Source organism: Mustelus asterias, unplaced genomic scaffold, assembly GCF_964213995.1.
Source record: "Mustelus asterias unplaced genomic scaffold, sMusAst1.hap1.1 HAP1_SCAFFOLD_2350, whole genome shotgun sequence".
Taxonomy (NCBI): Eukaryota; Metazoa; Chordata; class Chondrichthyes; order Carcharhiniformes; family Triakidae; genus Mustelus; species Mustelus asterias.
In genome coordinates this window covers 22,605-49,603 of record NW_027592295.1, presented here as the reverse complement: position 1 = coordinate 49,603, position 26,999 = coordinate 22,605, and the positions used below count along the sequence as shown (strand labels likewise).

The following is a 26,999-nucleotide window of genomic DNA, read 5'->3' as shown; positions in this document are numbered from 1 at the left end:
AGGCCCTTCGGCCCACAAGTTGTGCCAAACACATCCTACCTTCTAGCCCTACCTATAACCCTCCATCCTATTACGCTCCATGTACTCATCCAGGAGTCTCTTAAAAGACCCTATTGAGTTCGCCTCCACCACCACTGATGGCAGCCAATTCCACTCACCCACCACCCTCTGTGGAAAAACTTACCCCTAACATCTCCCCTGTACCTACCCCCCAGCACCCTAAATCTGTGTCCTCTCGTAGCAGACATTTCCACCCTGGGAAAAAGCCTCTGAGAGTCCACCCGATCTATGCCTCTCAACATCTTATACACCTCTATTAGGTCTCTCATCCTTCGTCTCTCCAAGGAGAAAAGACCGAGCTCCCTCAGCCTATCCTCATAAGGCATGCCACTCAATCCAGGCAACATCCTTGTAAATCTCCTCTGCACCCTTTCAATCTTTTCCACATCCCTCCTATCGTGAGGCGACCAGAACTGAGCACAGTACTCCAAGTGGGGTCTGACGAGGGTCTTATATAGCAACTATTTAAATAGTAAAATCTTGGATCCAGTCACAGCATTTCTGAATCCAGTCCTGGATTTTGAACTTGCTATCACCTTATCACACAAAACTGAACTTTATACCCCAAAAGACTTAATGCCTGATAGGTGAATGACCTGATTCATACTGATAGGAGCAGTGATCTGTATATAAATGTGTGATTTGACAAGTCAATATTGGTTAATTAGGACTCTGCACCATTCTGGATGGACATTATGCAGCTCAGGTATATGTCTATAATGCTCATCTTGCTCCAGACAGTTACCTGTGACAATGTGCTGATCTGGCCTGCAGAAGCTAGCCACTGGATTAATCTAAAACCCGTCATTGAGGAGCTGATCAAGAGGGGTCATGACGTTACTGTGGCTGTACATACTGCTGCACTTTACATAAACTATTCTGAGCCCTCGCCCATGAAATTTGAAGTATTTGCAGTACCATTTACCAGTGACATGTACAAAGACTTTCTGAAGAGCTTCCTGCACTTCTGGATCTATGAAAAACCTAATTTATCCTTTTGGGATGGATATGGAAGATTCACAAAATTAATCGGAACTGCAACAAAACTGAACAGACAGACCTGTGATGGAATCATTAAGAACCACAAACTGCTGCAAAAACTGCAAGAATCAAAGTTCAGAGTTCTGCTGTCTGATCCTGTAAGTCATTGTGGTGAGCTTCTGGCTATAAAGCTGGGAATTCCCTTCATCTTCACTCTGAGATTCTCCTTCGGATCTGCATTGGAGAGGCTCTGTGGACAAATTCCAGCACCTCCTTCCTATGTACCTGCTACAATGTCAGAATTTTCAGATAAAATGACATTTGCTGAGAGATTGCAAAATATTCTTTACATGAACATGTACAGCCTGATGTACAACAATTTCTGGCACGAATGGGACTCTTATTACAGTGAAGCTTTAGGTGAGTTTGGACAGTTTCTCTCATGAGAGCAAAACGGGTTGGAATTTTAATATATTCCATGAGGTGTGAGCGTGAGTTCTGTCAATTCCAAAATATCTCACCAAAGAAAAGATCAGGACAGTAGACGAGGCACTGGAAAAATGTCATTTTCACATCTTCAGAGCATTTCAGAACCAATTAAGTCTCCATGCTTTGCAGATACCTGTTGGATTAAATTGCATCTATTTCAATACAAGAGGGCTGACAGGTAAGGCTGATGAACTTAGGACATGAATAGGTATGTGGGACTGAGATATTATAGCCATAACTGAAACATGGCTAAGAGGGGGGACAGGACTGGCAGCTTAATGTTCCAGGGTACAGGCGCTTTAGGCAGGTCAGAGGTGAAGGAAAGAGAGGAGGGGGAGTTGCATTTTTGATTAAGGGAAGCATCACGGTAGTAGTCAGAGATGATATGACCAAGGGATCACCTAGTGAGGCTTTGTGGGTGGAACTAAGAAGGGGATGGTGACCTTGTTGGGGTTGTACTACAGGCCCCCAAACAGGAATTAGAAGAACAAATATGCAGTGAGATTGGGGAGACCTGCAGGAGTAATAGGGTTGTCTTAATAGAGGATTTTAATTTTCCTAACATAGACTGGGACTGCCTTAGTGTCAAGGGCTAAGATGGGGTGGAATTTGTTAAGTGTGTTCAGGAAAGTTTCTTCAAGCAGTATGTGGAGGGTCCTACTCGGGAAAGGGCAAAACATAACCTACTCATGGGAAATAGGGCAGGGCAAGTGACTGAGGTGATGATAGGGAACCACTTTGGGACCAGTGACCATAGATCTATTAATTTTAAAATAGTTATGGAAAGGCACAGAACTGGTCCACAGGTGCAAGTTCTAAATTGAGGCAAGGTGAATTTTGATGGAATTAGACAGGAATTTCTAAGGGTTGATTGGAGTAAGGGACCTCTGGCAAGTGGGAGCAAGAGTTAAGGGTCAATATGTTCCTGTTAGGACAAGGCTGGCAGGAGTAGAGAACCCTGGATGACAAAACATATTGAGGTACAAGCAGCCAGAATCAAGGGATTCCCTGGAGATGTACAGGGGATACAAGAGTATATTCAAGAAGGAAATTAGAAGGGCAAAAATGGGGCATGAGGTAGCTTTGGCTGAGAGGATTAAGGTGATTCCAAAGGGATTTTTAAAAGTATATTAAAGGAAAAAGAATAACTAGAGAGAGAATAGGACCCCTCAAGGACCAAAGTGGACATATATGTGAGGAACCTCAGGGGTTGGTTGAGGTTCTCAATTAATCGTTCTCCTGTGTTCACCATATAGAAAGACATGAAGACTTGGGAACCTGGGAAAGTTAGTGGCAATATATTGGGGACAGTTCACATTACAATGGAGGAGGTGATGGACATTTTAAAATGTATGAAGATGGATAAATCTCCTGGCCCTGAGCAGGTATATCCAAGAATACTGCGTGAGGCTAGAGAAGAAATTGCAGGAGCCCTGGCTGAGCTAGTCACATTATTGTTAGCCACAGGTGAGGTACCAGAAGACTGGAGGGTAACAAATATTGTGCCCTTATTTAAGAAGGGCTGCAAAGAAAAACCTGGGAATTATAGACCGGTAAGCCTAACATCTATGGTGGGTAAGTTACTAGAGAGGATTCTGAGGGATAAGATATACAGGCATTTGGAAAGACAGGGTTTGATTAGGAGTAGTCAGCATGGCTTTGTACATGGGAAATCATGCTTTTCAAATTTGTTAGAGTTCTTTGATGAAGTGACCAGGAAGATTGATGAGGACTCCAGTAAGGCCTTTAATAAAGTTCCACATGGCAGGCTGCTCTGAAAGGTTAGATCACATGGAATTTAGGAAGAGCTGGCAAATTGATTGTACAATTGGCTTGATGGTGAGAAGCAGAGGGTAATGGTGGAAGGATGCTTGTCGGACTGGAGGCCTGTGACTAGTGGTGTCCCTCAGGAGTCAGTGCTGGGCCCATTGTGTTTGTTATCTATAATCAATGATTTGGATGAGAATATATAAGGCATGATCAGTAAGTTTGCAGATGACACTAAAATAGGTGGTATTGTAAACAGTGAGGAAAGTTATCAAAAATTGCAGTAGGATCTTGATCAGTTGGGGTAGTGGGCCAAGAAATGGAAGATGGAGTTCAATACAGATAAGTGTAAGGAAAGTCAAATCAACGTAGGACTTTCACCGTGAATGGTAGGACCTTATGGAGTATCATGGAACAGAGGGACCTTGGTGCACGCTTCTCTAAACGTGGGGTCACAGTTAGATAGGGCAGTGAAGAAGGTTTTTGACATGCTGGCCTTCATCAGTCAGGGCACTGAGTACAGAAGGTGGGAAATTTTGTTGCAGTTGTACAGGACATTGGTGAGGCTGCACTTGGAGTATTATGTTCAGTTTTGGTCGCCTTGCTCTAGGAAAGATGTTATTAAACTAGATACAGTGCAGAAGAGATTTACAAGGACGCTACCAGGACTCAAGGGATTGAGTTATAGGGAGAGATTGGACAGGCTAGGACTTTTTTCTTTGGTGCGTAGGAGACTGAGGAATGATCTTATAGAGGTTTATAAGATCATGAGAGGCATGGATAGGCTGAATGTACTCAGTCTTTTTCCCAGCGTTGGGGAATTGAGAACTAGATGGCATAGGTTTAAGTTAAGAGAGGTTGGTACGTATGTGGAATGAGCTGTTGGAGGAAGTGGTTGAGACAGGGACATTGACAACATTTAAAAGGCATTTGGACAGATACATGGATAGGAAAGGTTTAGACGGATATGGGCCAAATGCAGGCAAATGGGGTTCGCTTAGATAGGCATTTTGGTCAGTCATGGACGAGTGTGGGCCGAAGGGCCTGTCTCCGTGCCGTAGATTTTATGAGACTCTATATATGCTGCAGCCAATAGGAATTCAACCAATGTTGCAACCAAAGCTTAGAACTGTCGCCAGTGTGGACTAGTGAATTTTACTTTCCGATTTCAAGAGGGTATTATGGAGGAAGTTCATGATTATCTCCAGGGACTTACTCTCTTTAGGACCTGAGTAAAGATCACAGGAAAATTTTTTAGATGCATAGTGAAACCTACAAGGTCAACTTATTAGGCCCAGGAGGTGATTGCAGTTACCTTCTCTAATCAGAATGACTCCGATAGAAGCCAAGGAGTTTTGAAAAACCGGCTCGCTGCGCTGTTCAACCAGCGCAGCATGCCCAGAGACATCAATGGGGGGCTTGTAGCAGGACTTGCAACTGGCGTCCGGCCGATCGTGAGTCTCCCAGGCAATGTTTTCTGATGTAATCAGCCCCATGCCAGAAATCAGCAGAAGGTTCATTATAATATTGAAATCGCTATTTCAATATCATTAGTGATCCCAGGAAGGGATCTCTGCCATTTTCCTTCAGCCCTTTTGAATTTGGCAGGTTTCTGCTCTGCCTTAGAAGGGTCAAAATAGGATTGTTGGCCTGCCCTAGCTGTGCAAATGAGCTTTGACTCTCTGCTGCATTTATTCACATCAGAGCAGAGTACTAGATAGTTCATGTGCATTATTTTAATTAATTAAACTTCTGTCTGTTAATGATCAGTGTATAACTTTGACAAGTATGGAGGAAGGTGAACTATGGCCAGAGCCGGGAAGTTGATACATTGGCCGGAATTTTACTGCTTTGCTCGCCCTGGAATTCTCCGTTGGCCTTGGGTGGGATTTTATGGGCCTTGCCTGAGCGAGATCGTAAAATCCCACCTATTATCTCTGGCAATAAGTTTGTTGAGTTGGCCCAATGGCTTTTGTAATAATTGCTCTCCACCTGAACTGTAACGTAGTTTAAGAGAGATTTTCGCTCAATTCTTTGATAAGATTTTCTCTCAATTTCTTTAGCTTTCCTGAAAACTTCTGACAGAGTTTAACTTCAGCAGAAATGTACATGTTATTTTCTTTGTTGATTCACATATATTTTAAAGTCTTCTGGCTGATCTTTTATCAATTAATGTTTACAAATCTTTCAGCCCCATGTGTTTTTCATGAGTTACCATGAACTTTGCAGTGATCAGCATCAATATTGTGTATTTTCTGTATTTCCTTAGGATTTGAATTATGTTAGGCTGTTTTGTGGTTTTTTTTGTTCCCTTGGCTTGTCCCAGCATTTGTTCAGTCCCTAATGCCACCATTAACACCCTCTTTTTCTTATGTCAATGACATCTTTGTCAATCTCCCCTTAATCTTGACTGCTCCCTAATCTTCTGTTCTGCCCCTTCTTCAATTATATAATTCATCACATTTCTATCTCTCTTCAGTTCTGGGCGGCATGGTGGCACAGTGGTTAGCACTGCTGCCTCACTGTGCCAAGGAACTGCATTAAATTCCAGCATCTGTCTGTGCGGAGTTTGCACATTCTCCCGTGGCTGCGTGGGTTTCCTCCAGGTGCTCCAGTTTCCTCCCACAATCTAAAGATGTGTGGGTTAGGTTGATTCGCCATGCTAAAAGGCCCCTTAATTTCAGGACGTTACAGGGATAGGGCCTGGGTGGGATTGTTGTCAGTGCAGGCTCGATGGGCTGAATGGCCTCCTTCTACACTGTGGCCATTCTATGATTCTAGAAGGGTCATATGGACTGGAAATGTTAACTTGTATTTCTCCACAGATGCTGCCTGACCTGCATTTTGTCCAGCATTTTCTGTTTCTATTTCTGATTTCCAGCATCCTCAGTTTTTTGCTTTTGCTTATCCCGATTATAGATTGTTATTTTTGTTGCAAAGTTTGGATAATTTGGTTATTCCCACTTGCGGCGTTGTTATATTTTCTCACCTTTGAGAATATGGCTTTCTGATTGATTTCATTTGTATTTGTATGCAAAACCTAACCTGGAAGTAACATCTTAGTATAAGTGTATTTAAAATCACTCCTAAGCCCAAAATTTGTATTGGTGCAGTGCAGGAATGTTCAATAAATGTAGTGAATCCATTCACATCAGAAAACATCCACTGTTCTCTGAAATAAAGTGGCTTCACTGAGCATTAAGACAACATTCAGACATGCTCCAGAAAGTTCTACCTTAGGAGCATTAAACGCTTTATAAAAATTGCATTTTCACACAAACAGTAATAGTTTCCAAAACCACAGTGCTCAGTCGCCATCAGCTCAAGCGAAAACCTTTCTATCTCAAATTTGTATGCAAACAAAAGTTTGGTGTGGGTGACAAAGAGGTAATTATTCTCACAGCCTTCAGTAACGTATCCAATTTATCTGATTGTTTATAAAAACCTCTAGTTGATTTTAATTGACAAATATCCAGTCCTTGTGTGTGTGGGGGGGGGGGGGGCGGTGTGGAGAGACTGACTTTTCTTGTACAACCCTAACAAATAGATTTAACAGCTTTTATCTCAAAAGATTAATGGTTGGCATATATGAATCCTCTTCAGTATATGTGGAGCAGGGAGGGTAATAATCATTCAGAATTCTCACTACTATCCCACTCCCTATCATCCTGGTGTGCTCCATGTGCCTATCCAATAACCGCTTAAATGTTCCTAAAGTGTCTGACTCCACTATCACTGCAGGCAGTCCATTCCACACCCCAACCACTCTCTGTGTAAAGAACCTACCTCTGAGATCCTTCCTATAATCTCCCACCACGAACCCTATAGTTATGCCCCCTTGTAATAGCTCCATCCACCCGAGGAAATAATCTTTGAACGTTCACTCTATCTATCCCCTTCATCATTTTATACACCTCTATTAAGTCTCCCCTCAGCCTCCTCCGCTCCAGAGAGAACAGCCCTAGCTCCCTCAACCTTTCCTCATAAGACCTACCCTCCAAACCAGGCAGCATCCTGGTAAATCTCCTCTGCACTCTTTCCAGCGCTTCCACATCCTTCTTATAGTGAGGTGACCAGAACTGCACACAATATTCCAAATGTGGTCTCACCAAGGTCCTGTACAGTTGCAGCATAACCCCACGGCTCTTAAACTCCAACCCTCTGTTAATAAAAGCTAACACACTATAGGCCTTCTTCACAGCTCTATCCACTTGAGTGGCAACCTTTAGAGATCTGTGGATATGAACCCCAAGATCTCTCTGTTCCTCCACAGTCTTCAGAACCCTACCTTTGACCCTGTAATCCACATTTAAATTAGTCCTACCAAAATGAATCACCTCACATTTATCAGGGTTAAACTCCATTTGCCATTTTTCAGCCCAGCTTTGCATCCTATCTATGTGTCTTTGCAGCCTACAACTGCCCTCCACCTCATCCACTACTCCACCAATCTTGGCGTCATCAGCAAATTTACTGATCCACCCTTCAGCCCCCTCCCCTAAGTCATTAATAAAAATCACAAAGAGCAGAGGACCAAGCACTGATCCCTGCGGCACTCCGCTAGCAACCTGCTTCCAATCCGAAAATTTTCCATCGACCACCACCCTCTGTCTTCGATCAGACAGCCAGTTACCTATCCAATCGGCCAACTTTCCCTCTATCCCACACCTCCTCACTTTCATCATAAGCCGACCATGGGGGACCTTATCAAACGCCTTACTAAAATCCATGTATATGACATCAACTGCCCTACCTTCATCAACACACTTAGTTACCTCCTCAAAAAACTATCAAATTTGTGAGGCACGACTTGCCCTTCACGAATCCGTGCTGACTATCCCGGATTAATCCGCATCTTTCTAAATGGTCGTAAATCCCATCTCTAAGGACCTTTTCCATCAATTTACTAACCACCGAAGTAAGACTAACCGGCCTATAATTACCAGGGTCATTTCTATTCCCTTTCTTAAACAGAGGTGGTGAGCTGCATTTTTGAACCGCGGCAGTCCCTGAGGTGTAGGTACACCCACAGTGCTGTCAGGGAGCAAGTTCCTGGATTTTGACCCTGCGACAGCAAAGAAACGGCGATATATTTCTAAGTCAAGATGGTGAGCGACTTAAAGGGCAACCTCCGGGTGGCTGTGTTGCCAGATATCTGCTGATGTTGTCCCTCAAGATGGTAGTGGTCATGGGTTTGGAAGGTGCTGCCTAAGGAACCTTGGTGAGTTCCTTCAGTGCATCCTTGTAGATGGTACACATGGCTGCCACTGTTCATTGATGGTGGATGGATTGGGTTGGCAATCAAATGGGCTGCTTTGTCCTGGATTGTGTCAAGCTTCTTCAGTGTTGTTGGAGCTGCACTCATCGAGACAAATAGAGAGTATTCGATTACTCTTCTGACTTGTGCCTTTTTGATGGAGAACACTTTAGGGAGTCAAGTGATGAGTTACCCGCCACAGGATTCCTAGTCTTTGATCTGCTCTGGTAGCTACAGTATTTATATGGCTGCTCCATTTCATTTCCCCATCATTTGTAACTCCCAGGATATTGATAGTGGGGGAATCATAGAATCCTACAGTGCAGAAAGAGGCCATTCGGCCCATCGAGTCTGTACCAACCACAATCCCACCCAGGCCCTATCCACATATCCCTACATATTTACCCACTAACCCCTCTAACCTATGCATCCCGGGACACTAAGGGGCAATTTAGAATGGCCAATCAACCTAGCCCGCACATCTTTGGACTGATAGTGCCATTGATTGTCCTGGACAATGGTTAGATCCTCTCTTGTTGGAGATGGTCATTGCCTGGCATGTGTGGCGTGAATGTTATTTGCCATTTGTCAACCCAAGCCTGGATATTGTCCAAATCTTGCTGCATTGGGATATGGACTACTTCAGTATCTGAGGAGTTGTAAATGATGTTGAATATTTCGCAGTCATCAACACACTACCCCACTTCTGACCGTATAATGGAAGGAAGGTAATTGATGAAGCAGCTGAAGATGGTTGGACCTAGGACACTACTCTGAGGAACTCCTGAAGCTGAGATGATTGACTTCCTATCACCACAACCATCTTCCTTTGTGCCAGGTATGACTCCAACTGGCAGAGAGCTTTCCCACTTATTCCCATTGACTCTAGTTTTACTAGGGCCCCTTGGTACCATACTCGGTCAAATGCTGCCTTGATGTCAAGGGCAATCACTCTCATCTCACCTCTGGCATTCAGCTCTTTGTCCATGTTTGAACCAAGGCTGTAATGAGGTCAGGCGCTGAGTGACTCTGGCAGAATCCAAACTGAGCATCCGTGAGCAGATATTGCTGAGTAAGTGCCGCTTGATAGCACTGTTGATGACTCCTACCATCACTTTACTGATGATTTGGAATAGACTGATGGGGCAGTAGTCGGCTGGGATGGATTTGCCCTGTTTCTTGTATGCAGGACACACCTGGGCAATTTTCCACATTGCTGGGTAGATGCTAGTATCATTGCTATACTGGAACAGCTTGGTTAGGGGTGCGGAAAGTTATGGAGCACAGGTCTTCAGTACTATTGCTAGAACATTGTAAGGGCCCATAGTATCCAATGCCTTCAGGGCGGCACGGTAGCACAGTGGTTAGCACTGCTGCTTCACAGCTCCAGGGACCTGGGTTCGATTTCCGGCTTGGGTCACTGTCTGTGTGGAGTTTGCACATTCTCCTCATGTCTGCGTGGGTTTCCTCCGGGTGCTCCGGTTTCCTCCCACAGTCCAAAGATGTGCGGGTTAGGTTGATTGGCCATGCGAAAATTGCCCCTCAGTGTCCTGAGATGTGTAGGTTAGAGGGATTAGTGGGTAAAATATGTAGGGATATGGGGGTAGGGCCTGGGTGGGATTGTGGTCGGTGCAGACTCGATGGGCCAAAGGGCCACTTTCTGCACTGTAGGGTTCTATGATTCAGTTGTTTCTTGGTATCACGTGGAGTGAATCAAATTGACTGAGGAAGTTGTTGAAGTGGAAATTTTCCTGCTTCTTGACTCTGATAGAAAGACTCAACAAAATTCGTTCCGACTAAATAACTAGTCTTTATTTACAAAAGACTGCATGCAGTAGTGGCCGTAACTTGAGTTTAGAGAGCAGTTGTTACAACTTGCTAATTCCTTCTCAAGTCCGCCCTTACACAAAGAATCAGTTCAGTATTTATACATAATCATTATCAGTTTGCGTGACTAGAGCTTATTCAGGAATTCGATCAGTAGTAGAATCATAAGCAATGTCATAAATAATGGCACAACCCGCTGACCTCCTAGAACTCTTTGTCTCATCATTCATACCCTTATCTTGTCCTTTGATAGAACAGAAAAAGGTCGGTGACTCCTTCATCCCTGACCTTATCTTGTCTTACTCATACAGCCCTAGGTTAAGCGGAGTCAGCCTTATCAGATGTTACAGGGGTCAGGCATTTTTGAATAGCTTGACCTTCTCTGGTCTTATTCATGTCTTAGGTTATGCGGAGCCAGCTTTATCAGGTCTTACAGGGGTCAGGCATTTTGGAACAGCTTGGTCATCTTTCCTTATATTGTACCAAATAGTTGACCAAGTTTCCCATCATGCCATTACTTAATTCATACAACTTCACATTCCCTCCTTTTGTCATATCTTGACAACTAATTAGATAGGTATATCCATGACCCGATTAAAAATGCATTTACACAAGCAACCAAGCAATCCTATCCCCAGTAGCAGTAGTAGTAGGAGCATGAAGGCCTTAAAGATCCAATCAAATAATCTGTGACCCAGCCATCCTAACCAACCCGGTGGGTCATAATCATGAAATTCACGGCCAACTTCTTGAATTTGATCAGCCTGTCTCTTAATATGGTCGGCCAGGTTGGTGATATTTTCAGAGGCATCTGGGATATAAGTACAGCATTCCTGACCTACAGTGGCGCACGTTCCTCCCTGTGAGACTAACAGATAATCCAAAGCCAGTCGATTTTGTAATGCCATGGTCCAGACAGCCACCAGCTCAGCCGAGACCTCGACCAGTGCCTGTCCAGTTGCCCTGGCTTCTGCCGTTGTTACGTTTGCCAGTTTTTCCAATGCTGAGGCTATAAGAATCAGTTCATTGGCTGCCCTGACCCTTCCATATAGTGGAAAGGCCATCATAAAGAACCGTTCAGTTCCGTTAATGGTCCTTTTGGCTCATCAGGGGTAATGCTGAAGGGAGGGTAGGTGGTGCATGTAGGGTGCGACATATCCCAGATAACAGGATCCTATCCAATTGGTAGGAAGCAACGAGTATGCTTTCGTGCCACATATGAAATATGTTCCATTGTCGGCTGTAAAATCATCAGCTCCGCATAACCTTAGACATGAATAAAACCAGAGAAGGTCAAGCTATTCCAAAATGCCCGACCCCTGTCAGATCTGATAAGGCTGACTCCGCATAACCTAGGGCTGTATGAGTAAGACAAGATAAGGTCAGGGATGAAGGAGTCACCTTTTTCTGTTCCAGCAAAGGACAAGATAAGGGTATGAATGATGAGACAAGGAGTTCGAGGAGGTCAGCGGGTTGTGCCATGATTTAGGACATTGCTTATGATTCTATTACTGATCGAATTTCTGAGTAAGCTCGAGTCACGCAAACTGATAATGATTATGTATAAATACTGAACTGATTCTTTATGTAAGCGCGGACTTGAGAAGGAATTAGCAAGTTGTAACAACTGCTCTCTAGACTCAAGTTTCGGCCACTACTGCATGCAGTCTTTCGTAAATAAAGACTAGTTATTTCGTCGGAACGAATTTTGTTGAGTCTTTCTATCACAGTCAAGAAGCAGGAAAAGAAGAAGAGACTATAGAGTATAGGAGCAGAATTAAGCCATTCAGTCCATCGCGTCTGCTCTGCCATTCAATCATGGCTGATAAGTTTCTCAACCCCATTCTCCCGCTTTTTCCCCATAACCTTTGATCCCCTTACCAATCGGCACGGTAGCACAGGGGTGGCACGGTAGCACAGTGGTTAGCACTGCTGCTTCACAGCTCCAGGGACCTGGGTTCGATTCCCGGCTTGAGTCACTGTCTGTGTGGAGTTTGCACATTCTCCTCGTGTCTGCGTGGGTTTCCTCCGGGTGCTCCGGTTTCCTCAAACAGTCCAAAGATGTGCAAGTTAGGTTGATTGGCCATGCTAAAAAAGAAATTGCCCCTTAGTGTCCTGAGATGCGTAGGTTCGAGGGATTATGGGTAAAATATGTAGGGATATGGGGATAGGGCCTGGGTGGGATTGTGGTTGGTGCAGACTCGATGGGCCGAATGGCCTCTTTCTGTACTGTAGGGTTTCTATGATGATCAAGAGCCTATCTATCTCTGGCTTAAATACATTCAATGACCTGGCCTCCACAGCCTTCTGTGGCAATGAATTCCATAGATTCACCTTCCTTTGGCTGAAGAAACTGCTCCTCATCTTTGTTCTAAAGGGTTGACCCTTTACTCTGAAGCTAGAGAGGAGGAGATAATGCATGTCCACAGTTCACTGAAGGTTGCAAGGCTGGTCATCATCTGGCTTGGTTGCTCTTGTTCAGGCTACCATGCCTAACACTTCACTGTGTTTTTGACTGCCAGGTATATCTGCTGATATTCCTAACAGCAGTATAGCAGCTGCGTACAGTTCAGTGTCCTTCAGTCAGGCCCCACCTGGCTCCATATTTGTGTCCCATTTGATGCAGACCGCTTTGGGTGGGCACTGTCACTGCTATAGTATATGTTTGTGGTTACAATGGAGTAGTCAGTGTTTAAAAGGAGCCACAATAGAGCATTAGTGCAGCAGGCCAGCTAAATTACATGCCCCAACTAATTCACTACCAATTAGACCCACTTCTCTGTACTCTCTCTATTAGCCTGCCAATGTTTCCTTGTCACATATATATCTGATACATTTTTGAAAGTTAACTATTGAATCTAGACCCAATTCAAATAATTCAGAATCCAGTCCAGGAATCACAATTTGCTTTCACTTTGTAATGCAGGAATGAATCTTTTTCCCAAAAGTCTTGATACCCTTGTCCTGTAGGTAAATGGTTTTGATTTGTTCTGACTTATACTGCTCGGAGCAGCATTCTGTTGTGTTTGTAAAGATGGGATTGAAGAACTCAATGTCTGAGCCATTCCTGCTGGACATTATGCAGCTCTGTTTGCAGTATTTCTCTTTTTCCAGAGTGTTACTGATGACAATGTGCTGGTCTGGCCTGCAGAAGGCAATTGCTAGATTAATTTAAAACCTGTCATTGAGGAGTTGACCGCAAGAGTCATAACATTACTGTGGTTGTATATTCGGCTGCACTTTATATTGACTATTCTAAGCTCTTAGTTGTGAAATTTGAAGTATTTGAAAGTCCCATTTGGCCCTGAATCATACAAAGATTTTTTGAAGGAATCAACAGCATTCTTCATGCACGAGAAATCTTATTTATCTCACTGGGCTGGGTATGGAAGAGTCTCAGTGATCATGGCAAATGGAATAAAACTGAACAGACAGGTCTGTGATGGAATATTACAAAACCACAACCTGCTGCAAAAACCAAAATTTATAATCCTGCTGGTTGACCAGAGAACATAGAACATAGAACATTATAGCGCAGTACAGGCCCTTCGGCCCTCGATGTTGCGCCGACCAGTGAAACCAATCTAAAGCCCCTCTAATCTACACTATTCCAATATCAACCATATGTTTATCCAATAACCATTTGAATGCTCTTAATGTTGACGAGTCCACTACTGCTGCAGGCAGGGCATTCCATGCCCTTACTACTCTCTGAGTAAAGAACCTACCTCTAACATCTGTCCTCTGATTATCTTGTATGCCTCTACTAAGTCACCTCTTAACCTTCTTCTCTCTAACGAAAACAACCTCAAGCCCCTCAGCCTTTCCTCATACGATTTTCCCACCATACCAGACAACATCCTGGTAAATCTCCTCTGCACCCTTTCCAACACTTCCACATCCTTCCTATAATGCGGCGACCAGAACTGTACACAATACTCCAAATGCGGCCGCACCCAGAGTTTTGTACAGTTGCAGCATGACCTCCTGGCTCCGAAACTCAATCCCTCTACCAATAAGGGGCTTCGGCGAGAACAGGCAGAGGCGAGAGTAGGTTTTTTTTTCTTTTTCAGAAAGTTTATTCCTGTATATCCCCAGAGTAAAAAAAATGCCAGGCAAGATGTTGGAATGCTCCTCTTGCAGGATGTGGGAGATCAGGGAGACCTCCGGTATCCCTGACAACAGCACCTGCAAAAGATGCATTCAGCTGCAGCTGCTGGCAAAGCGTGTTAGGGAACTGAAGAAGGAGCTTGATGACCTCCATCTAATTCGGGAGAATGAGAAGTATATAGACAGTAGCTTTAGGGAGATAGTTACACCTAAGCAGCAGAGCACAGGAAATTGGGTTACTGTAAGGAGAGGAAATGGCAGTGTGAAAGGACAGGCAGAGCAGGGTTCCCCTGTGGCCATACCCCTCCACAACAGGTATACTGAATTGGATACTGTTGTGGGAGTTGCTTTACCTGGGACAAGCTGCGACAGCTGGAACTCTGATACTGAATCTGGTTCTACAGCGCAAAAGGGTGGGATGAAGAAGAGGAGAGCAGTAATGATAGGGGACTCAATGGTCAGAGGTACGGACAGGAGGTTCTATGGTCGGGACAGAGACTCCCGCATGGTTTGTTGCCTCCCAGGTGCCAAGGTCAGCGATGTCTCTGATCGCGTGCACAGCGTTCTAAAGTGAGAAGGTGATCAGCCAGATGTCGTAGTACACATCGGTACCAATGACATGGGAAGGAAGAGTGAGGAGGTCCTAAAGAGTGAGTACAAAGAGCTTGGAAGGAAGTTAAAAAGCAGGACCCCGAGGGTAGTAATCTCAGGATTGCTACCTGAGCCACATGCCAGTGAGGGCAGGAGTAGGATGCTTGGGCGGATGAACACGTGGCTGAGGAACTGGTGCAGGGGGCAGGGTTTCCAATTCTTGGATCATTGGGACCTCTTCTGGGGCAGGTGGGACCTGTACAAGAGAGACGGGTTACACCTAAACTACAAGGGGACCAATATACTTGCAGGGAGATTTGCTAGTGTTATTGGGGAGCGTTTAAACTAGATTTGCAGGGGGATGGGAAGCAGAGTGCCAGAGCACATCATAGAATCATAGAAACCCTACAGTGCAGATGAAGGCCATTCGGCCCATCGAGTCTGCACCGACCACAATCCCACCCAGGCCCAACCTCCACATATTTTACCAACTAATCCCTCTAACCGACGCATCCCAGGACTCTAAGGGGCAATTTTTTTTGTAACCTGCCCAATCAACCTAACCCGCACATCTTTGGACTGTGGGAGGAAACCGGAGCACCCGGAGGAAACCCACGCAGACACGAGGAGAATGTGCAAACTCCGCACAGACAGTGACCCGAGCCGGGAATCGAACCCGGGACCCTGGAGCTGTGAAGCAGCAGTGCTAACCGCTGTGCTACCGAGCCGCCCATAGAAACCCTACAGTACAGAAAGAGGCCATTCGGCTAATCGAGTCTGCACCGACCACAATCCCACCCAGGCCCTACCCCCATATCCCTACATATTTTACCCACTAATCCCTCTGACCTCAGGACACTAAGGGCAATATTTTTTAGCATGGCCAATGAACCTAACCCGCACATCTTTGGACTGTGGGAGGAAACCGGAGCACCCGGAGGAAACCCACGCAGACACGAGGAGAATATGCAAACTCCACACAGACAGTGACCCAAGCTGGGAATCGAACCCAGGTCCCTGGAGCTGAGAAGCAGCAGTGCTAACCATTGTGCTACCGTGCCGCCCCTAACCACCATAGTGGAGCAGGGCTAAAAAGACAGGTTAGTTCAAGCAAAATCACAAATGGAAGGGTAGAGTGTGGTGGAAATAATCTTTTGAGCTGTGTCTATTTCAATGCCAGGAGTATTGTGGGAAAGGCAGATGAGCTGAAGGCGTGGATAGACACATGGAAATATGACATTATAGCCATTAGTGAAACTTGGTTACAGGAGGGGCAGGGCTTGCAGCTCAATGTTCCAGGGTTCCAATGTTTCAGGCGGGATAGAGGCAGAGGGATAAAAGGTGGGGGGGGGGGGGTGGCATTGTTGGTCAGGGAAAATGTTACAGCGGTACTCAGGCAGGATAGATTAGGGAGCTTGTCTACAGAGGCCCTATGGGTGGAGCTGAGAAACAGGAAAGGTATGACCACATTAATGGGGTTGTATTATAGACCACCCAATCGTCAGCGAGAATTGGAGGAGCAAATCAGCAGAGAGATAGCTGACAACTGCAAGAAACACAAAGTTGTGATAGTAGGGGATTTTAATTTTCCACGTATAGATTGGGACTCGCATACTGTTAAAGGTTTAGACGGGGTAGAGTTTGTAAAATGTGTTCAGGAGAATTTTCTACATCAGTATATAGAGGTGCCAACTAGAGAGGATGCGATATTGGATCTCCTATTGGGAAATGAGTTAGGGCTGGATGGATGTGAGTGTGAGGGAACACTTTGGATCCAGTGATCATAATTCCATTAGTTTCAACCTGATCGTGGATAAGGATACATCTGGTCCTCGGGTTGAAGTTCTGAACTGGAAAAAGGCCAAATTTGATGAAATGAGAAGGGATCTGGGAAGTGTGGATTGGCACAGGCTGTTCTCTGGTAAGGATGTAAATGGAAAGTGGGAGGCCTTCAAAGGAGAAATTTTGAGAGTGCAGAGTTTGTATGTTCCTGTCAGGATTAAAGGCAAAGTAAATAGGAATAAGGAACCTTGGTTCTCGAGGGAGATTGTAACACTGATTAAGAGGAAGAGAGAGTTGTATGAAATGTACAGGCAGCAAGGAACAGATCAGATGCTCGAGGAGTATAAAAAGTGCAAGAAGCTACTTAAGAGGGAAATCAGGAGGGCTAAAAGAAGACATGAGGTTGCTTTGGCAGACAGAGTGAAGGAAAATCCAAAGAGCTTCTATAGGTATGTTAGGAGCAAAAGGATAGTGAGGGATGAAATTGGTCCTCTTGAAGACCAGAGTGGTAGACTGTGTATGGAACCAAAAGAGATGGGGGAGATACTAAATGGTTTTTTTGCATCCGTATTTACTGAGGAAACGGGCAGGGAGTCTACGGAAATAGGGCAAACTGGTAGGGCGGTCATGGAACCTTTACAGATTAAAGGGGAGGAGGTGCTCGCTGTCTTGAGGCAAATCAGAGTGGATAAATCCCCAGGACCGGACAGGGTATTCCCACGGACCTTGAGGGAAGCTCGCGTTGAACTTGCAGGGGCCCTGGCAGACATATTTAAAATGTCAGTATTCACGGGGGAGGTGCCGGATGATTGAAGGGTGGCTCATGTTGTTCCGTTGTTTAAAAAAGGTTCCAAAAGAAATCCGGGAAATTATAGGCCAGTAAGTTTGACGTCGGTGGTGGGCAAGTTATTGGAAGGTATGATAAGGGATAGGATCTCCAAATATTTCGATAGACAAGGATTAGGGAGAGTCAACATGGCTTTGTGCGTGGTAGGTCATTTTTGACCAATCTATTAGAGTTTTTCGAGGAGGTTACCAGGAAAGTGGATGAAGGGAAGGCGGTGGATGTTGTCTACCTGGATTTCAGCAAGGCCTTTGACAAGGTCCCTCATGGGAGGTTAGTTAGGAAGGTTCAGTCGCTGGGTATACATGGGGAGGTAGTAAATTGGATTAGACACTGGCTCAATGGAAGAACAGTAAGAAGTCTCACAACACCAGGTTAAAGTCCAACAGGTTTATTTGGTAGCAAATACCATAAGCTTTCGGAGCTTGCTGCTCCTTCGTCAGATGGAGTGGTCTCTGTTCTCCAACAGTGCACAGACACAGAAATCAAGTTACAGAATACTAATTAGAATGCAAATCTCTACAGCCAGCCAGGTCTTAAAAGGTACAGATAATGTGGTTGGAGGGAACATTAAACACAGGTTAAAGAGATGTGTATTGTCTCCAGACATAACAGCTGGTGAGATTATGCAAGACCAGCCTTCACGACACACGATAGCGCAGAGTCGCTGAGCAGAAACTGATAGCCAAGTTCCGCACACATGAGGACGGCCTAAACCGGGATGTTGGATTTATGTCACATTATCAGTAACCCCCACAGCTTGCCCCTGGTCTTGCATAATCTCACCAGCTGTTCTGTCTGGAGACAATACTCATCTCTTTAACCTGTGTTTAATGTTCCCTCCAACCACATTATCTGTACCTTTTAAGACCTGGCTGGCTGTAGAGATTAGTATTCTGTAACTTGCAACTTGTGCAGTGTGTGTATCCTGCACACACTGAACAAAAACCGCCCCATCCAAACTATTCGACCTATAAAGGCTCCAATCAATATTTGGAAAGTTAAAGTCCCCCATGACAACTACCCTGTGACCTCCACACCTATCCATAATCTGCCCAATCAACCTAACCCGCACATCTTTGGACTGTGGGAGGAAACCGGAGCACCCGGAGGAAACCCACGCAGACACGAGGAGAATGTGCAAACTCCGCACAGACAGTGACCCGAGCCGGGAATCGAACCCGGGACCCTGGAGCTGTGAAGCAGCAGTGCTAACCGCTGTGCTACCGAGCCGCCCATAGAAACCCTACAGTACAGAAAGAGGCCATTCGGCTAATCGAGTCTGCACCGACCACAATCCCACCCAGGCCCTACCCCCATATCCCTACATATTTTACCCACTAATCCCTCTGACCTCAGGACACTAAGGGCAATATTTTTTAGCATGGCCAATGAACCTAACCCGCACATCTTTGGACTGTGGGAGGAAACCGGAGCACCCGGAGGAAACCCACGCAGACACGAGGAGAATATGCAAACTCCACACAGACAGTGACCCAAGCTGGGAATCGAACCCAGGTCCCTGGAGCTGAGAAGCAGCAGTGCTAACCATTGTGCTACCGTGCCGCCCCTAACCACCATAGTGGAGCAGGGCTAAAAAGACAGGTTAGTTCAAGCAAAATCACAAATGGAAGGGTAGAGTGTGGTGGAAATAATCTTTTGAGCTGTGTCTATTTCAATGCCAGGAGTATTGTGGGAAAGGCAGATGAGCTGAAGGCGTGGATAGACACATGGAAATATGACATTATAGCCATTAGTGAAACTTGGTTACAGGAGGGGCAGGGCTTGCAGCTCAATGTTCCAGGGTTCCAATGTTTCAGGCGGGATAGAGGCAGAGGGATAAAAGGTGGGGGGGGGGTGGCATTGTTGGTCAGGGAAAATGTTACAGCGGTACTCAGGCAGGATAGATTAGGGAGCTTGTCTACAGAGGCCCTATGGGTGGAGCTGAGAAACAGGAAAGGTATGACCACATTAATGGGGTTGTATTATAGACCACCCAATCGTCAGCGAGAATTGGAGGAGCAAATCAGCAGAGAGATAGCTGACAACTGCAAGAAACACAAAGTTGTGATAGTAGGGGATTTTAATTTTCCACGTATAGATTGGGACTCGCATACTGTTAAAGGTTTAGACGGGGTAGAGTTTGTAAAATGTGTTCAGGAGAATTTTCTACATCAGTATATAGAGGTGCCAACTAGAGAGGATGCGATATTGGATCTCCTATTGGGAAATGAGTTAGGGCTGGATGGATGTGAGTGTGAGGGAACACTTTGGATCCAGTGATCATAATTCCATTAGTTTCAACCTGATCGTGGATAAGGATAGATCTGGTCCTCGGGTTGAAGTTCTGAACTGGAAAAAGGCCAAATTTGATGAAATGAGAAGGGATCTGGGAAGTGTGGATTGGCACAGGCTGTTCTCTGGTAAGGATGTAAATGGAAAGTGGGAGGCCTTCAAAGGAGAAATTTTGAGAGTGCAGAGTTTGTATGTTCCTGTCAGGATTAAAGGCAAAGTAAATAGGAATAAGGAACCTTGGTTCTCGAGGGAGATTGTAACACTGATTAAGAGGAAGAGAGAGTTGTATGAAATGTACAGGCAGCAAGGAACACATCAGATGCTCGAGGAGTATAAAAAGTGCAAGAAGCTACTTAAGAGGGAAATCAGGAGGGCTAAAAGAAGACATGAGGTTGCTTTGGCAGACAGAGTGAAGGAAAATCCAAAGAGCTTCTATAGGTATGTTAGGAGCAAAAGGATAGTGAGGGATGAAATTGGTCCTCTTGAAGACCAGAGTGGTAGACTGTGTATGGAACCAAAAGAGATGGGGGAGATACTAAATGGTTTTTTTGCATCCGTATTTACTGAGGAAACGGGCAGGGAGTCTACGGAAATAGGGCAAACTGGTAGGGCGGTCATGGAACCTTTACAGATTAAAGGGGAGGAGGTGCTCGCTGTCTTGAGGCAAATCAGAGTGGATAAATCCCCAGGACCGGACAGGGTATTCCCACGGACCTTGAGGGAAGCTCGCGTTGAACTTGCAGGGGCCCTGGCAGACATATTTAAAATGTCAGTATTCACGGGGGAGGTGCCGGATGATTGAAGGGTGGCTCATGTTGTTCCGTTGTTTAAAAAAGGTTCCAAAAGAAATCCGGGAAATTATAGGCCAGTAAGTTTGACGTCGGTGGTGGGCAAGTTATTGGAAGGTATGATAAGGGATAGGATCTCCAAATATTTCGATAGACAAGGATTAGGGAGAGTCAACATGGCTTTGTGCGTGGTAGGTCATTTTTGACCAATCTATTAGAGTTTTTCGAGGAGGTTACCAGGAAAGTGGATGAAGGGAAGGCGGTGGATGTTGTCTACCTGGATTTCAGCAAGGCCTTTGACAAGGTCCCTCATGGGAGGTTAGTTAGGAAGGTTCAGTCGCTGGGTATACATGGGGAGGTAGTAAATTGGATTAGACACTGGCTCAATGGAAGAACAGTAAGAAGTCTCACAACACCAGGTTAAAGTCCAACAGGTTTATTTGGTAGCAAATACCATAAGCTTTCGGAGCTTGCTGCTCCTTCGTCAGATGGAGTGGTCTCTGTTCTCCAACAGTGCACAGACACAGAAATCAAGTTACAGAATACTAATTAGAATGCAAATCTCTACAGCCAGCCAGGTCTTAAAAGGTACAGATAATGTGGTTGGAGGGAACATTAAACACAGGTTAAAGAGATGTGTATTGTCTCCAGACATAACAGCTGGTGAGATTATGCAAGACCAGCCTTCACGACACACGATAGCGCAGAGTCGCTGAGCAGAAACTGATAGCCAAGTTCCGCACACATGAGGACGGCCTAAACCGGGATGTTGGATTTATGTCACATTATCAGTAACCCCCACAGCTTGCCCCTGGTCTTGCATAATCTCACCAGCTGTTCTGTCTGGAGACAATACTCATCTCTTTAACCTGTGTTTAATGTTCCCTCCAACCACATTATCTGTACCTTTTAAGACCTGGCTGGCTGTAGAGATTAGTATTCTGTAACTTGCAACTTGTGCAGTGTGTGTATCCTGCACACACTGCACAAAAACCGCCCCATCCAAACTATTCGACCTATAAAGGCTCCAATCAATATTTGGAAAGTTAAAGTCCCCCATGACAACTACCCTGTGACCTCCACACCTATCCATAATCTGCTTAGCAATTCCTTGCTCCACATCACTATTACTATTTGGGGGCCTATAGTAATCTCCTAACAACGTGACCGCTCCTTTCCTATTCCTCACCTCAGCCCATATTACCTCTGTAGGCAGATCCCCTTCGAAATGCTTTTCTGCAGCCGTTACACTCTCTTTGATTAACAGTGCCACTCCTCCACCTCTTTTACCAGCTACCCTACACTTACTGAAACATCTGTACCCTGGAACTTCCAACAACCATTCCTGTCCTTGTTCTACCTGTCTCCGTCATGGCCACAACATCGTAGTCCCAAGTGCCAAACCAAGCCCCAAATTCACCTACCTTATTTTGGATGCTCCTTGCATTGAAGTAGACACACTTCAACCCACCTTCTTGTCTGCTGGTACCCACCTTTGACCATGATACCCTTCCCAGTACCTCACGACACTCACTGACCTCTGGACTACAACTCCTTTTCCCATCCCCCTGGCAAATTAGTTTAAACTCCCCCGAAGAGGTGTAGCAAATTTCCCTGCCAGGATATTGGTGCCCCTCTGGTTCAGGTGCTCCCCGTCCTGTTGGTACAGGTCCCACCTTCCCCAGAAAGTGTTCCAATTATCCACATAGCTGAAACCCACCCTCCTACACCATCCCTGCATCCATGTGTTTTACTGCACTCTCTCCCTGTTCCTCAACTCGCTATCTCGTGGCACCGGCAAAGTAAAGATGCGCATGTTAGGTGGATTGGCCATGCTAAATTGCCCCTTAGTGTCCCGAGATGTGGTAGTTACGTGGATTAGCCATGGTAAATATACAAGTTTATGGCGATACGGCAGAGGGAAAAATCTGGGTGGGATTTTCTTTCAGAGAGTTGGTGCACACTCAATGGGCCCAATGGCCTCCTTCTGCACTGTAGAGATTCTATGGTTCTATGATTATGTCAGGGATGAACTATTTATGAGGATGAACTTTCCCTTGGAGAAAGCAGGCAAAGTGGAGAATAGAGGATTTTAAAACTATGTAGAGTTCTGATAGAGTAAGAAAGGCTAATTTTCATTGCTGCAGAGCCTAAAATAACCACTCTGAGAATGAGGTGAATGTTTCAGAGAAATTTCTTTACGCAGGGGATCGCTGAAGCTTGGAATGTTTTACTATGCACAATGGACTTTTGCAAGGCCTTTGGCAAGGTACCGCACGGTAGGTTATTGCATAAGATTAAATCTCACAGGATCCAGGGTGAGGTTGCCAATTGGATACAAAATTGTCTTGACGAAAGAAGACAGATCGTTTTCGTAGAGGGCTGTTTTTCAAACTGGAGGCCTGTGACCAGTGGTGTGCCCCAGGGATCGATGCTGGGTCCACTGTTATTTGTTATTTATATTAATGATTTGGATGAGAATTTAGGAGGATGGTTAGTAAGTTTACAGATGACACAAGATAGGTGGCATAATGGACAGTGAAGTTTTTCATTTATAGGACAACTTTAGAATGTAGAAAATGAGTTGAAACTAGGAAGAAAAAGAAGCTTGGTTCATTTGTGAACTGCTAATTCCGTGAACTGGCACAGACACACAGGGTGTGGTCCACCATGGCGAGCCGGTAAGATTGCATGCAAAGCCAAAAATTTGGTTTGCATTGGGTGTGAACCAGTTTGGCGTTGCATGCAGTGTTCCCAGCCCTGATTTGCCGGCGAGGGCGCAAAGCTGATTTGCATAGGATTAACTTAATTTCAATCTTATTAGCGCATCCAGGATGGCATCTTCCAGCCTCCCGAATGGTTTCCCCTCACCTGACCTTACACCGGCGAGAATCACTGTTGGTCTCCACCAGGGTTGGATTGGAGGCCATTAAAGCCCCTGGGCAGTCGGGGGCATGGTCGGACATTTGGGCCAAATGCAGGCACTTGCACCTACCTGGCAGTGCCTGGTTAGGTACCATAAGTGTGCCAAGGGCAGTGCCAGAGAGTGGGGCCTGAGTGAGGGTGGGACTGAGAGGGGGGAATGGTGGTATGCGAATGCGGTGGGCTTATACAGGGGAGGGCTCTTCAAGGGGTGGGGGGCTATTCAAGGGTGGGATATGTGACGAGTGGGGCTCTGCAAATGGGGAGGGCTCGGCAAGGGGTGAGCTCTGCAATTGGGGAGGGTTCTGCAAGGGGTGCTCTGCAAGTGGGGGCTTGCAGGGGAAGCTATGCAAGGAGGAGCTATGCAAGGGGGTTGTGTGCAGGGGGTCGGGAGCCTCGGGGGTGTGCCAGGGGACCCATCGGGAGGGTCCAGATGGCCCAATGCTGGCAACCTATGTTGGTGTGGGATATATGCCGCTGATGATGGGGCGAGGAGTGTGTTTATATTTTGGGGGAAAATTCTGCCCACGGAGTTGAATGGATGCGGCACGGTAGCACAGTGGTTAGCACTGCTGCTTCACAGCTCCAGGGTCCTGGGTTCGATTCCCGGCTCGGGTCACTGTCTGTGTGGAGTTTGCACATTCTCCTTGTGTCTGCGTGGGTTTCCTCCGGGTGCTCCGGTTTCCTCCCACAGTCCAAAGATGTGTGGGTTAGGTTGATTGGCCAGGTTAAAAATTGCCCCTTGGAGTCCTGAGATGCGTAGGTTGGAGGGATTAGCAGGTAGATATGTGGGGGTAGGGCCTGGGTGGGATTGTGGTCGGTGCAGACTCGATGGGCTGAATGGCCTCCTTCTGCACTGTAGGGTTTCTATGATTCTATGATTCTATGATGCTGTAGTTGTGCCTACATTGTGAAGTAAGCCCAAGTACATTGAGATATGAAGACTAAATTAGCTTCAATGATTTGATCCTGTTGGAGATAATGTTACTAATAATGGGTGTCTGAAAAGTGATTCATATAATACACACTCTCATTGTTCTAATCTCCTGCTTGTTCTGCTGCTGTTTCTAAAGGCAAACCAATCACATTCTGTGAAGCAATAGGCAAAGCTGAAATTTGGCTGATTCGGACATATTGGGATTTTGAATTCCCCCGCCCATTTCTGCCCAATTTCGTATTTGTTGGAGGGCTTCACTGTCGACCAGCAAAACCCCTGTCTCAGGTAAGACTGAAAAAACAATAGAATCTAAAATTTACCACCATATCAAAAATGGAGCAACAGCCTTTGTGGCGTGATTTTATAAAATGCAATTCAACACCAACATTGTCAGGAAAATGCAATTTATTCCATCAGGGTTCATGCAGAGTACAATATTCACACTGTTCAATACACCTTCATATTGAGGGCTTTCATATCTCTTAACGGTATCCTTGTGTTGGATGGAGATGTGAGGGGCAAGTTTTTTACACTGAGAGTGGTAGGTATTTGGAACGAGTTGCCAGGGGTGGTGATGGTGGGAGCAGATACAATAGGGGCATTTAAGGGGCTTTTAGATAAGCACGTGAATATGCAAGGACTAGAGGGAATTGGACCAAGGGCAGGTAGAAGGGATTAGTTTAATTTGGGATCATGTTTGGCACAACATCGTGCGTCAAAGGGCCTGTTCCTGTGCTATACTGTTCTATATTCTATGTTTGCGTGCTCTGATTATGCTGTACAGGTCTCTTGGCCTGTACAGCATAACCGTTTGCACATGCCCAAGCCAGTGAAGCCTTTGTTTGATTAATGGTGGCATGCTTGACATTTCTGACCAGTGGAAAACTCTACTTGACTGTGGCACCAGCTGAGGGCTAGAATTTGCCACCACCACGATATGTGGTTTCAGAAATTCTATAACAGATACCTGGCCTGCAAACAACACTTCAGAGGAGATCTTCCCACACACTGGCAAGTGACAACCTGATGTGTGGCACTGTGACACAGGGGACACAGCCTACAGGGGAGGTCCCAGAGGATTGGAGAACAGCCAATGTTGTTCCTTTTTTTAAGAAGGATAGCAAGAATAATCCAGGTAATTACAGGCCGGTGAGCCTTAGATCAGTGGTAGGGAAATTATTGAAGACGATTCTTCAAGACAGGAATTATTCTCACTTGGAAATAAGTGGATGTATTAGTGAGAGGCAACATGGTTTTGTGAAGGGGAGGTGACAAAGGAAGTGACAAAGATGATTGACAAAGGGTGTCCAGGTACACAGATCACAAAGTGGCAATGCAGGTGGAGAAGGTAGTCAAGAAGGCATACGGCATGCTTGCCTTCATCAGCCGGGGTATTGAGTTTAAAAATTGGCAAGTCATGTTGCAGCTTTATAGAACCTTAGTTAGGCCGCACTTGGAATATAGTGTCAATTCTGGTCGCCACACTATCAGAAGGATGTGGAGGCTTTGGAGAGGGTACAGAAAAGATTTACCAGGATGTTGCCTGGTATGGAGGGCATTGGCGATGAGGAGAGGTTGGAGAAACTTGCTTTGTTCTCACTGGAGCGACGGAAGTTGAGGGGAGACCTGATAGAAGTCTACAAGTTTTTGAGAGGCATGGACAGAGTGGATAGTCAGAAGCTTTTTCCCAGGGTGGAAGAGTCAATGACTAGGGAGCATAGGTTTAAGGTGTGAGGGGCAAGGTTTAAAGGAGATGTACGAGGCAGATTTGTTACACAGAGAGTAGTGGGTGCCTGGAACACGTTGCTGGGGGAGGTAGTGGAAGCGGATACGGTAGTGACTTTTAACGGGCGTCTTGACAAGTACATGAATAGGATGGAAATAGAGAGATATGGTCCCTGGAGGGGTAGGGGGTTTTAGTTAAGTCGGGCAGCATGGTCGGTAGCGGCTTTGGAGGGCCTAAGGGCCTGTTCCTGTGCTGTCATTTTCTTTGTTCTTTGTGATAGACTTTACCTTTCCAGTATCGGCTTGTTCAAATAGCAAAGGAAGTTCAGCACCTCTTGCAGATAGAGGGATGTCAATCAATCAATCCTTCACGGAAAAATACATTTGGGGAATTTATTTAAATAGCTGGGATAAAGGCCTGTACTATTTCTGATTATGGTAGTAAGAAAGACACATTTATATAGAACATAGAACATTACAGCGCAGTACAGGCCCTTCAGCCCTCGTTGTTGCGCCGACCAGTGGAACCAATCTAAAGCCCCTCTAATCTACACTATTCCAATATCATCTATATGTTTATCCAATAACCATTTGAATGCTCGTAATGTTGACGAGCCCACTACT

The 26,999-nt window shown here is 45.5% G+C and overlaps 1 protein-coding gene across 1 annotated transcript; it reads left to right on the top strand.

Moving 5' to 3' along the window:
• Positions 1-755: 755 nt before the first annotated feature.
• LOC144489605 (UDP-glucuronosyltransferase 2A2-like) lies at positions 756-26,776 on the top strand. Its single transcript, XM_078207471.1, has 3 exons — positions 756-1,461; positions 24,787-24,935; positions 26,657-26,776. Exons 1-3 carry the CDS (start codon positions 756-758, stop codon positions 26,774-26,776), a joined length of 975 nt encoding a protein of 324 aa, XP_078063597.1.
• Positions 26,777-26,999: the final 223 nt, after the last annotated feature.

Coding starts and splice junctions, on each gene's coding strand:
- LOC144489605 (XM_078207471.1), top strand. CDS start 756: ATGCAGCTCAGGTATATGTCTATAATGCTCATCTTGCTCCAGACAGTT. Junction 1,462..24,786: donor TTATTACAGTGAAGCTTTAG/GTGAGTTTGGAC, acceptor CTGTTTCTAAAG/GCAAACCAATCACATTCTGT. Junction 24,936..26,656: donor CAGCAAAACCCCTGTCTCAG/GTAAGACTGAAA, acceptor TCTTTGTGATAG/ACTTTACCTTTCCAGTATCG.